The 13140-nt window shown below is 38.5% G+C and overlaps 1 protein-coding gene across 1 annotated transcript; it reads right to left on the reverse strand.

Moving 5' to 3' along the window:
- Positions 1-5514: 5514 nt before the first annotated feature.
- On the reverse strand, positions 5515-6129 carry LOC122100497 (tRNA-specific adenosine deaminase 2-like). Its single transcript, XM_042670891.1, has one exon. The coding sequence runs from the start codon at positions 6085-6087 to the stop codon at positions 5587-5589; it is 501 nt and encodes a 166-aa protein (XP_042526825.1). The 5' UTR covers positions 6088-6129; the 3' UTR covers positions 5515-5586.
- Between the last annotated feature and the right edge of the window lie 7011 nt (positions 6130-13140).

Here is a 13140-nt window from a genome sequence, read left to right on the forward strand (position 1 = left end):
TGATAGATATCACATTGAATTTGGAGAGAGCCTTGGGAAGTATTGCCATTTTCACGATGTTAATCTTTCCAATCCAGGAGCATGGGAGGTTTTGCCATTTTCAAAGTTCTGTGTTGATTTCCTTTTTCAAGCTTTTTAAGTTTTCATCATAGAGGTCCTTCACTGCTTTGGGTAAGTTATTTCCTAGGTATTTTATTTTTTGTGGTGCTATTATAAATGGAGTTCCTTTCCTCATTTCAACCACACTTTTCTCATTGTTGGCATACAAAAAAGCCATTGATTTTGGGGGGTTAATTTTATACCCTGCTACTTTGTCAACGTTTTGAATCAGCTTGAGTAATTTAGGAGTGGAGTATATGGGATTCTTTAAATACAAGATCATGTCATCTGCGAAGAGGGAGAGTTTTATTTCTTCTTTCCCTATTTGGATCCCCTTTATGTTCGCATCTTGTCTTATTGCTGTAGCTAGGCATTCTAATACTAGATTGAAGAGAAGTGGAGAGAGTGGACATCCTTGTCTTGTTCTTGAGTTAAGAGGAAATGGCTTTAGTTTTTCACCATTAATTATAATGGTGGCTGTAGGTTTGTCATAAACAGCCTTTATTGTATTGAGGAATGTTCCATGGATTCCTAATTTTTCCAGAACCTTCATCATAAAGGGGTGTTGCATCTTGTTGAATGCTTTTACTTCATATATTGAAATAACCATGTGGTTCTTATTCTTGCTCCTGTTGATGTGATGAATAATATTAATTGATTTGCATATATTGTACCAGTTTGCACCCTGAAATGAATCCTGTTTGATCGTGTTGTATGATTTTTTAGGGGAATTGTTGAAGTAGATTGGCCAAAATTTTGTTGAGAAGTTTTGCATCAATGTTCATCAAAGAAATGGGTCTATAGTTCTCTTTCTTTGATGAGTCCCTGCCTGATTTTGGGATGAGGGTTATGATGGCTTCATAGAATGTTTTCGGTAGTGAACTTTCTCTTTCAATTTCATTGAAGAGTTGGAGGAGTATTGGTGTGAGCTCTGCTTTGAAGGCCTTGTAAAATTCTGCTGTAAAACCATCTGGTCTTGGACTTTCTTAGCTGGGAGATCTCTCATTGCTCTTTGTATTTCAATGCTTGATATGGGCCTGTTAAGATGATTTAACTCATTTTGGTTTAGTTTTGGCATGTCAATATTTGCTAGGTTAAGGTGCATTTCTGCAAAGTTCTCAAACTTATTAGCATAAAGTTTTGAGAAGTATTCCCTTATAATGTTCTGAATCTTGGTTGTTTCTTAAGGTGATGTTTCCATTCTCATCTCTGAGTTTATTTACTTGGGTGTGATCTCTTCTTTTTCTCCTGAGATTTGCTAAAAGTCTGTCAATTTTGTTAATTTTCTTGAAGAACCATCTCTTTGTTTTGTTGATTGTTTCTATAGTTGTTTTGGATTCTAATTCATTTAATTCTGATTTAATTTTAATTATTTCTCTCTGTCTATTGTATTGGGCCTTATCTTGCTGCTCTTTTTCAAGGAGGTTTAGATGTGTCATTAAATTGTTGGTTTCAGATCTCTCGTATTTGTTGATATAGGAGCTTAGAGCTATAAACTTGCCTCTGAGTACTGCCTTGTCTGTGTCCCAGAGGAGCTGGTAATTTGTGTGCTCATTTTTGTTGAATAGCATGAACATTTGAATTCCCTTTCTAATCTCAATGACCCACTCGTGATTCAGCAGTGTGTTGTTCAGCCTCCATGTGTTACCAGACTTTCTTTTGTGGCTTTTGGTGTTGAGTTCTAATTTTATTCCCTTGTGGTCTGAGACAATGCAAGATATAACTTCAATGATTCTGAATTTAGACAGTTTTGCTTTGTGGCCTAAAATGTGGTCTATTTTAGAAAATGTTCCATGTGCTACTGAGAAAAACGTGTATTCTGATGCTGCTGGGTGAAATGTTCGATAGATGTCTGTAAAATCTAGTTGATCAATGCAGCTGTTTAAATCTGCGGTTTCTCTGTTGAGTTTTTGCCGAGTTGATCTATCTAGTGGGGAGAGTGGTGTGTTAAAATCTCCAACAATTAATGTCTTTGGATCTATGTGGGATTTGAGGGAAAGTAGTGTTTCTTGGATAAATTTGAGTGCTCCATTGTTTGGCGAATAGATATTTAGAATTGTATTCTCCTGAAGGAGAGATCCGTTAATTAGTATGTAGCGAATTTCTTTATCTCTTCTCACGAATTTTAACTTGAAATCAAATTCATCTGATATTAGGATTGCAACTCCCTCCTGTTTATGGGGGTCGTTTGCATGGTAGATATTGCTCCAGCCTTTAACATTGAAAATGTGTTTGTTTTTATGGGCAGGAGATGTGACTCCTGAAGGCAGCAAATAGAAGGATCTTGTTTTTTAATCCAATTAGACAGTCTGTGTCGCTTAATTGGAGAGTTAAGTCCGTTAATGCTAAGAGATAGGACTGAGAGGTAATTGGGATTTCCTGCCATGTTATCCACCTTCTTGGGGGCTGCAAAAACTGTGTCGCATCTGTGGCGGCTGCTGGTAAGAGCTCAGATCTCTCTATTTGCCTTGATTTTCCTTAGCTGGCCTAACTCTCTGTCCTGTGATGGCACACTTGGTGTGATTCTCTGGCTTAGGACTGTTCACTGGAACTCTAAAACTGCTTTCTATGGGAGAGCTTGTTTAGCCTCCAGCTTCTCCTCTGCCATCTTCCCCGCCACCTCCTTGGCTTAACTTGTTCAATAGCAGCATTTTCTCTTTATACCTATATAATTTTCAAGCAACAAATTTTGAGAATTTTTAGTTTTCAGTTTTTCGTATCTCCTTTCTATCCCTCCCTTTCTCTCATCCTATCCTTTTCTTCTCTCAAGATCATCTATAAACTTACATAATTTTTAAGTGTTTCATTTTTTAAGTTTAAATTTTTTTTCCCATTTTTTCTTGTTTTTTTTTTTTTTTTTTTTTTTTAATTGTGAGAATGCATACAGAGGAGTTAAAATTACATGGGCAAGGTAACGAATAACTTTCTTATCAAGAATTGTTGCCTCCTCTTTGTTTCCCCTTCTATCCCTTGCCATACTCCACCATCCTCCTACCCGAACTTCCCCCCACCACCCACCAAAGTTGTAAAGTTCTTTTGTTGACATAATGACTTGTACATCTCTTTGTTGCAATGGGTCCACCTGTATCCCTAGTTAAATGATTTTTTTCCCCTTCCCCTCCACAAATCATACCAAATACAGTGAAAGCACGGGTTATACCATAGGGAAGGGACATACAAAAAACAGAAATCATCTTATAAATATGATAGAAACAATTGCATGAAAGGAAAAAAAACTTTTGAATACTTATCTTGGGGTTCATTCCCCTAACGTTAATTTATCTGATCTTTTCTGCTTGACTCAGACATATACTAGTTGTTGAAAATAAGGGAGACCATGGGACCTATTTTACCTTGGGCCTGGCTTACTTCACTTAATATAATTTTTTCCAAGTCTTTCCCTTTCTGAACAAATGGGGCAATGTCCTTCTTTCTGATGGAGGCATAGAATTCCATTGTGTATATATACCACATTTTCTTTATCCATTTATCTACTGAGGGACATCTGGGTTGGTTCCTTATATTAGCTATGGTAAATAATGCTGCAATAAACATAGTCGTGCTGGTAGCTATAGTGTAGTCTTGGAGTTTTACTGTGGTCTTGTGTTTTTCGTGTCTCCTTTCTATCCCTCCCTTCTTCTCATCCTATCCTTTTCTTCTCTCAATATCATCTATAAACTTACATAATTTTTAAGTATTTATCTTTTTTTTTCATGGCACTAACATTTAATGAGAAGACAAATTTTAGAGTAGATAAAATTGAAGGTGCATGCATCATTGCTGTAGATTTGAAACCATGCATATCCTTCCTCATAAAATGTCTCAAATGCCGTTAAAAACACCACACGTAAAACCAAGCAATTATAAGTCCTTCGAAGCATGTAACTGTGATTAGCTGCTATTCTCAGCAATATAAAAATACTTCCACCACAATTTCATTCCAGTCTGTAAAGTAATTCAAAACAAACAAGTTGGAGACATCGCTCAAATGGCAGAAGCAACAAATACAGATGCTTTGTATCAAGGAAATGAATCCACTGAAGAAATGAACCCATCTGAGGAGCGGTCCTCTGGGGCCTGGCACTAGGCTTCTGGTGGAACGCTGACGCCCCCTTCTGGGAAGAGACATATACTGCAGCTGGGGTAGCTCTGCCAAACGTCAGGACACTTCTTGCACCCAGTAACACTGAAAGTTTTGTTGTGGATATTTTTTCCTGTGCAGTTTCAAATTTTAGGTATTAAATTTAACAGTTATAACCTGTATTTTCAAATGAGGAACAGCTGATTTCGGATTAAATGTATCATGCTACTTAATTTTGCAACTGGCATTCACACCAGTGGGCATTCTTCTTCACCTTGTTCCTTTTTAATTTCGCTGTAACTTTTTGCTTTGACAGTGTCTTGTTGAACTCCCTCTGCCTTCCAAGTGATGGGGTTACAGATGTGTATCACTATGACCAACTGTTGTTGGAACTCTTCACCCTCCAGTATATAACTACATTTTTTTCATCCATCCTTGTGAGAATATAATCTTGCTGAGGCAGAAGACCCTGTTTTGGTTCAGGGTACCAAAGAACTGTCTTATTTATGTTATTGTCCTTTAATGCTTTGCCCCTTAAAAACAGAAATATCTTAAGATTCTATTATAGCAACATGGTACAATTTTTAAATGACCCTTAGGCACTTGTTTAAAAACATTTTTTCTATGTATTTAATAAAATCAATAGATTTCACAATCACATGTATACAGTGTATACAAATAATATACAATGTAGAAAAAAGCCAGACTTGCCCAGCACTGGTGGCTAACACCTGTAATCCTAGCGACTAAAAAATGCTGAGATCTGAGGGTCACAGTTTGAAGCCAGGCTGGGGGGAAAAGTCCATGAGACTCATCTGCAATTAACCAACATAAAGCTAGGACTGGAGGTGTGACTCAAGTTTGAGCAAAAAAGCCAGAGAGTAACAACATGTTGAGTTCAAGCCCTAAAGCCAACACACACACAAACACACTCACACTCACGCAGCCAATACACTGGGAGACCACAACAGCTATAAAGAATGAAAATCCAACTCCACCTCCAAAAAGCCAGTTGTAAAGGACACACGTGACCATGGCTTTCTATTCCAAATGAGTGCAGGTGATGGGGTGTGGATGGACACTGAAATCCCAGCCTGCACTCAGCTGGAATGGATTGAAGCTGTGGCTTAAAGACATGTACTGTTTGCTAATTCCTAAAACTTCAAACTTTAGTTTTTCCCCCCCTTCATAAAAATGTTCTTTCAGCTGTGGAGAAGCTAATAGTTGTTTACAATTGTCAGCCTTTTAAGAAGCACTAATTTGTTCCCTTAAGAGTGCAAATGTTATTCTCCGTCTTCCCGGAGAATAACAAACAACACATAATATATGCTCCCTCCATGCCAGCAGCTTTTCAGGCTGGGGATTCCATCCAGGTCACCATGGGGCTTTCGTCTTTCATTACAAGTTCAGGATTTCTGAAATTCCTTCTTCCGAACTTTTGATTTTGGTGCATAAGGATTTTCTTGCTTGTAGAAGGCCTTTAACAGTTCCACAGCTTCCTCAGCCCGATATCCAGGGATGCACTGAAATGGTTTTCCCGTATTTGGTAAGTCAGAAGAGGCAACATTTAGAACGGAGCCACAGCCACCAAATCGTTCATTCTGACAGCCGTAGACGACCAGCGGGATTTTCATCAGGCCGAGAGCAGCTGCACACATAATGCAGGGTTCCACAGTGACATACAACACGGTACGTTCAAACACAGCAGAAGGACTCTGGCCATTTCGTTGACACCAATCTAGGACTTGATCAATGGCCACCATTTCTGCATGTCGAGTAGCATTTTTGGTTTGATTCACTTCATTTCTTCCCTTCCCCACGATTTCATTGTTGTAGACCATAAGACAGCCAACAGGGACTTCGGTATTTTCAAGGGCGTCTTTGGCCATGCGCATCGCTTCCTCCATCCACCGTGCCGTCTCCAGGGCCAAAGACACGGCGGTCGAGACGCCCGGGGCTGGCATGGATGCGGCCAACGCCTCTGCCTCCATCCAGCCGGGTTAACGCACAGCTCTGACTCGCAGGCCTTCCGGGCCGGGAACCAAGTATTTATCTTTTTAAATTTAAATTTTTGTTTTTCTATATTTTCTGGTTTTTTTTTTCTTAATGTCTCTCCTATCATTCTGTCCAATCCATTTCCCTCTCTGAGATTAGGCCTTGGTTAAATTCACTCTCATCTTACCTCGCCACCACCCTATAATTCTATTTTTCCCCACATTTCTCCCTACATCTAATAATTTCTGATTTGCCAATTTTTTTCTTTGCTATTCTTATCCCATTAATCCATAGTTGTTTGATGTTGAATAGATTGTATCTGTTGAACTAGATTGCGTCTATAGCCTTTTGACTGTGCAACTACCAAACTTTGGTTGATGCTTGCCTTAAAATTATGTTCTAGCACAAAATTAGTGTTACTTTCATACCAAATGAGCAGAAAAAGCCAGAAAAACAGAAGAAAAATGGCAAGTCCAGGTATCTGGACTCCCACACATGATAAACAGTTGACAGAATAGTTAGTGAATAATCCAGAGGACAGTTCCCAAAAATCTGTACAAACAATACTGGTAAAAATGGTGAATGAAAAGATTGAAAACCTGCAAAGGACTCAGTGTGAGCATGATAGGGAGAGAGAGAGGCAAACCAAAGATTAATACTGGAATCTCGTGAGAGTGCAGAAACTACTCAAAGATTGGTACAGGAAGTGCGTGAGCAGATTTAGAACAGTCAAAGACCAATACAGGAATTGCATAAGCAGGCTGACAACAATCAAAGAGAAACACAGCAATTGCATGAGGAGGAGGATAACAGAAAAAGAGAAACACAGGTATTGTGTAAGCAGGTTGAGAACAGTCAAAGAGAACTTCAGGAATTGCATGAACATGAGGAAGCTAATCAAAGAGTAATACAGCAATTGTGAGAGCGGAATGAGAATACACAAAGATCAAGAGAGACATTAATGGAATCCATAAAGAGACAGCTGAAAGAATTCAGGGAGACCACAAATGGAATCCTGAATAGAGCCTGGCAGAGGGAATGGGCAACAAAGGAAACCATAAATAATCAATTAAGTCATTTGAGAATAAACACTGAACACCAAATTAAGGAAGTATAGAAGTTCATAAAAGATCTAAAAGAAAGCTCTAACAAAGAATTTGAAGCCATTAAAGCCGACCAACTAGAAGGAAAAGAAATTAAAAACAAAGTAGAAAGTCATGACAGTAGGTTAAACCATGCAGACGATAGAATCTTGGAGATTAAAGACAGCCTTGATATTATAGAGAAATAACATACTACTATCCAAGACAAATTCAAGGAATATGGGATAGATCTATTCAACATTTGGAAGACACCATCAGTAGGTCTAATATGAGGATAATGTTTGTAAAGGAGCACCTAGAAACAGAAGTTAATGGTCGAGAACATTTGTTTTACAGGATCCTAGCAGAGAACTTCCCAAACATGCAAAAAGTTAGGATTATTCAGATAGAAGAAGCTTTTAGAACCCAAAATATACCAGACCAGAACAGGACATGGCAATGTCGCATTATAATCTGCACAGTATCAATTCAGACCAAGGAAAAGATCCATAAAACTGTCAAGTAGAAAAGATCAATCACCTATAAGAGGAAATCAATTAGAGTCCCCTCAGATTTGTCAGCAGAGAGAATTAAAGCAAGAAGAGCCTGGAATGATGTATGCCATGCCCTAAGGACAAACAATTATCAATCAAGAATACTCTACCCAGCTACACTCTCCTTCATAATCGAAGGTCAAAGAAAAACCTTCCATACCAAAGACAATCTGAAACAATATATTTCCCAAGAAGTAGCCCTACAAAAGCTACTTAAACATGTCCTACAAATAGAAAACCAACAAGATCACAATAAAGACCAAGAAACAGCACCCAAACTGAGAATCCAAGAACCATAGGAAGAACCCAGTTGCCGCAGCCCCCAGAAGGTGGATAACATGGCAGGAACTCCCAAACACCTCTCAGTCCTAACGCTCAACATTAATGGACTTAACTCTCCAATTAAGCCACGTAAAAAGGCTAGTTGGATTAAAAAGCAAGATCCTTTTATCTGCAGCCTTCAGGAGTCACACCTTTCCCATGAAAACAAACACATTTTGAAAGTGAAAGGCTGTAACAAATCTACCAAGCAAATAGCCCCCATAAACAAGTGAGAGCTTCTATCCTAATATCAGATAAAATATACTTCAAATTAAAATTAGTGAAAAGAGATAAAGAATGTCGTTTTATACTAATTAAGGGATTTCCCATTCAGGAGGATATTACAAATCTAAATATTTATTCTCCAAACAAAAGACCACCCAGATTTATCCAAGAAAAACTACTTTCCCTCAAAGCTCACATAGATCCAAAGACATTAATTGTAGGGGACTTTAACACACCACTATCCACACTAGATAGATTAACTCGGCAAAAACTCAACAGAGAAACTGCAGATCTAAACACCTGCATGGATCAATTAAATTTAACAGATATCTACCAAATATTTCACGCAGTAGCATCAGATACACGTTTTCCTCATCAGCTCACAGAAAATTTTACAAAATATACACCATTTGAGGTCACAAATCAAACTTGTCCAAATTCAGAAACATTATAGTTTTAAATTGCCTTCTTTCAGACCAGAAGGGAATAAAATTAGAACTCAACACCAAAATGCACCAAAAAGTCCTGTGACAAATAGAGGCTGAACAACACACTGTTGAAACACCAGTGGGTCATGGAAGAGCATAGAAAGGAAATTCAAATATTCATGATATTCACCAAAAATGAGGGGCTGGGAAGGTGGCTCAGTGGTAGAGTGCTTGCCTTGCATGCGTGAGGCCCTGGGTTCGATTCCCCAGCACCACATAAGCAAAAAGAAAAAAAAAGCCAGAAGTTGGTCTATGGCTCAAGTGGTAGATCGCTAGCCTTGAGCTGAAGAGCTGAGGGACAGTGCCCAGACCCAGAGTTCAGGCCCCACGACAGGACTTAAAAAAAGCCAAAAAACAAAAAATAAAAATGAACACACAAATTACTTGCTCCTCTTGGACACGGCAAAGGCAGTATTCAGAGTGTTTTATAGCTCTTAATTACTAAATCAATAAATTGGAGAGATCTGGAACCAACAATTTAGTGAGATATCTGAACCTCCTTGACAAAGAGCAACAAGATAAATCCCAATTCAGTAGATGGAAAGAAATAATTAAAATTACATCAGAAATAAACGAATTAGAATCCAAAATAAAAACATAGAAAGAATCAACAAAACAAGAGTTTGTTCTCCAAAAAAATTAACAAAATTTATAGATTCTTAGCAAATCTTATCAAAAAAACAAGAGAACACACCCAAATAAATAAACTCAGAGATGAGAATGGAAACAGCATCCCAGAAAAAACCAAGATTCAGAAGATTAAAAGGAATACTTCTCAAACCTTTATGCTAATAAGTTTGAGAACTTGGCAGAAATAGATCTTTTTCTAGCAATTATTGACATGCCAAACATCAACCAAGATGAGTTAAACCATTTTAACTGGCCCATATTAAGCATTGAAATAGAAACAGCAATGAGACCTCCCATCTCAGAAAAGCCCAGGACCAGATGGATTTACAGCGGAATTCTACATGGCCTTCAAAGCAGAGCTCACATCAACATTCCTCCAACTCTTCAATGAAATTGTAAGAGAAAGTTCACTACAAAAATCATTCTTTGAAGCCATCATAGCCCTCATCCAAAAACCAGGCAGGGACTCATCATAGAAAGAGAACTATGGACTCATTTCTTTGATGACCATTGATGCAAAACTTCTCAACAAAATTTTGAGCAGTTGACATCAAAAATTCATCCAAAATATCATACACCACGATCAAACAGGATTCATTTCAGGGATGCAAATATTGATCAATATACACAAGTCAATTAATATAACTCATTACATCAACAAATGGCAAGGATAACCACATAGTTATTTCAATAGATGCAGAATAAGCATTTGACAAATCCAACAAATCCTTTATGATGAAGGTTCTGGAAAAATTAGGAATCCAGGGAACATTCCTCAATACAATAAAGGCTGTATATGACAAACCTACAGCCAGCATTATAATTAATGGTGAAAAACTAAAGCCATTTCCTCTTAACTCAGGAACATTACAAGGATGTCCACTCACTACACTTCTCTTAAATTTAGCATTAGAATGTCTATCTACAACAAGATATGATGCAAACATAAAAGGGAGAGGCTGGAAAGGTGGCTTTGTGGTACAGTGATTGCCTAACATTCTTGAGGCCCTGTGTTTGATTCCTCAGCACCACATAGGCAAAAAGAAAAAAGTTGGCAGTGGCACAATGGCTCAAGTGGTAGAGGGCTAGCCTTGAGCTGAAGAGCTGAGGGACAGTTCCCAGGCCCATTGTTCAGGCCGTATGACTGGACCCCCCCCCCAAAAAAAAAACATAAAAGAGATCCAAATAGGGAAAGATGAAATAAAATTCTCCCTCTTTGCAGACCACATGATTTTCTATTTAAAGAATCCCATGACTCCACTCCCAAATTACTGAAGCTGATTCAAAACTGTTGCAAAGCAGCAGGATATAAAATTAACCCTCAATAATCAATGGCTTTTCTGTATGACCACAATGAGGAAAGCGTTGGTGAAATCATGAAGGCAACTCCATTCATAATAGCGCCACCAAAAATACATTATCTAGGAATTAACCGAAGAAGTGAAGGACCTCTATTATGAAAATTTAAAAACCTGAAAAAGGAAATCAAAACAGAACTTAGAAAGTGGATAAACCTCCCATGCTTCTGGACTGGATGGATCACAATCGTGAAAACGGCAATACATCCCAAGGTGATCTACAAATTCTATGCAATACTAATCAATATTCCAACCTCATTTTTCAAGGAAATAGAAGAGGCAATCCAAAAATTCATATGAAACAGTAAAAGACAACAAATAGCGAAAATGATCCTTAGCAGAAAGAACAGTGCTGGAGTAATATCAATACCAAAATTCTAACTCAACTACAATGCCATAGTAATCAAAACAGTTTGGGACTGGCAAATGAAAAGACCTCAGGACCAATGGAATAGAATTTAAAACCCAGAAATGAACACACAGATCTATAGCCCCTAATGTTCGATAAGGGAGTTAAAAAAAATAGAATGGAAGAAAGACAACCTCTTCAGTAAATGGCGCTGGCAAAATTGGTTAATCACTTGTAGTAAACTAAAGCTAGACCCTTATATATTACCCTGCACCAGAATCAACTCCAAATGGATCAAAGACCACGGAGTCAAAGCAGACAGCCTGAAAACATTACCGGATAGAATAGGAGATACCCTAAGTCTCCTTGGCACAGGCCGTAAAATTTTCTTAATAGAGACCCAGAAACACAACAAATTAAAGAAAAGTTGGACAAATGGGATTGTGCCACGCCTACTCCAGTGGAGTCTGCTTAGCATGGGAAACCATCTTTCAGACCTGAGAAAGGGGCTTCAGAGACCTATCTCTGAGTATTGGGACTTCACCGAAGTCTACCTCAGAGAATGGGGCTTTACAGAGACCTATCTCCGAGTTTTGGGACTTCACTGAAGTCTACCTCGGAGAATAGGGCTTCTGAGAGGCCTACTCCTGGAAAGGCTGGCAAACCCCTGGGAAAGATGTGTTTCTGCCTTTCTTTTCCTCATAAGAGTGCCTATTAATCTTTTACTGCTTCTACTGCTCTTTGTCCTTACTCATTGTCAACATTCCTTTATTCAAAGCTCTCTCTTAAGAGTGTTGATGACTCCAATATCTTATGAGTGTCTTAAAAAATATGACTAACTCACCAGAGTTAAGTGCTACCCTGAAACCCCTCTTATGGAGGCTAGTAGACAAGTTATAAGTAATTATAAAAGTATTGGGGGTTTCACGAAGTCACTTCAGCAGAAGGAATTGTTTGTAAGGGACTTACAAGAAGCTGTAGGCTCAGCTAGAGCAGAAAGAATGTATGGCAATTGCTGAGATAACTATTTAGGAGAAAGAATTTCCTGCTACTCTCTTTTATTTACTAAGAGACTTGCTAGATCTAGGTCTCCTTGAGGTTTACTATTAAAGAAGAAACAGGAAAGATCTTATGGGAAAGTTAAGGCCTCTATAAAGATAGGTAATGGTTAATTGGTGACAAACATCGTAATCGTTGTATTTCTTAGAGATAAGCCGGAAACAAGTGCCTATCAGGTGACCAGCTGGTGACCACCCAAAAATGAAGCCATGCAGCAAGATTGTGTAGCCTTTTGCCCTTTCTCATGGAGACTTTTGCTATAAAAGTTTGTTATCCTCTGCATTAAATCACACTCAGCATCCACTCCTATTGTGTGTGAGTTGTCTGTTTGCCATCTCCCCATCCTATACCAGGTTCCTCCCCTAGGTGTCCTCAGTCGTCCCGACAGAGCCTGATCCGCGGCAGGATTGCATGAAATTGCACAGCTTCTGCATGGCAAAGGACATAGCTAGGAACATCAATAGAAAGCCCATGGATTGGGAGATGATCTTCACTAGCCATACAACGGACAAAATATACCTGGAACTCAAAAAAATTAAATCCCCCAAAAACAAATCCTCAAAGAAACAACTGCCCAATAAATAATGAACTAAGGTCTTAAAGAGAAACTTCTCTGAAGAGGAAAGAAAGATGGCCAATAGACACATGACGAAACGTACAACCTCCCTAGCCATAAAAGAAATGCAAATCAAAACAACATTGAAATACCACCTCATCTGAGTTAGAATGGTTATAATCATGAATTCTAATAACAACAGATGCTCGAGGGGATGTGGACAGTAGGGAACCTTACCGCATTGTTGGTGGGAGTGTAAACTTGTTCAACCACTTTGGAAAGCAGTATGGAGTTTTCTCAAATGACTCCACATATAACTCCCCTATGTCCCAGCAATCCCACT

This window comes from Dipodomys spectabilis, unplaced genomic scaffold (genome assembly GCF_019054845.1).
Source record: "Dipodomys spectabilis isolate Male_0828 unplaced genomic scaffold, ASM1905484v1 ptg000581l, whole genome shotgun sequence".
Lineage (NCBI taxonomy): Eukaryota > Metazoa > Chordata > Mammalia > Rodentia > Heteromyidae > Dipodomys > Dipodomys spectabilis.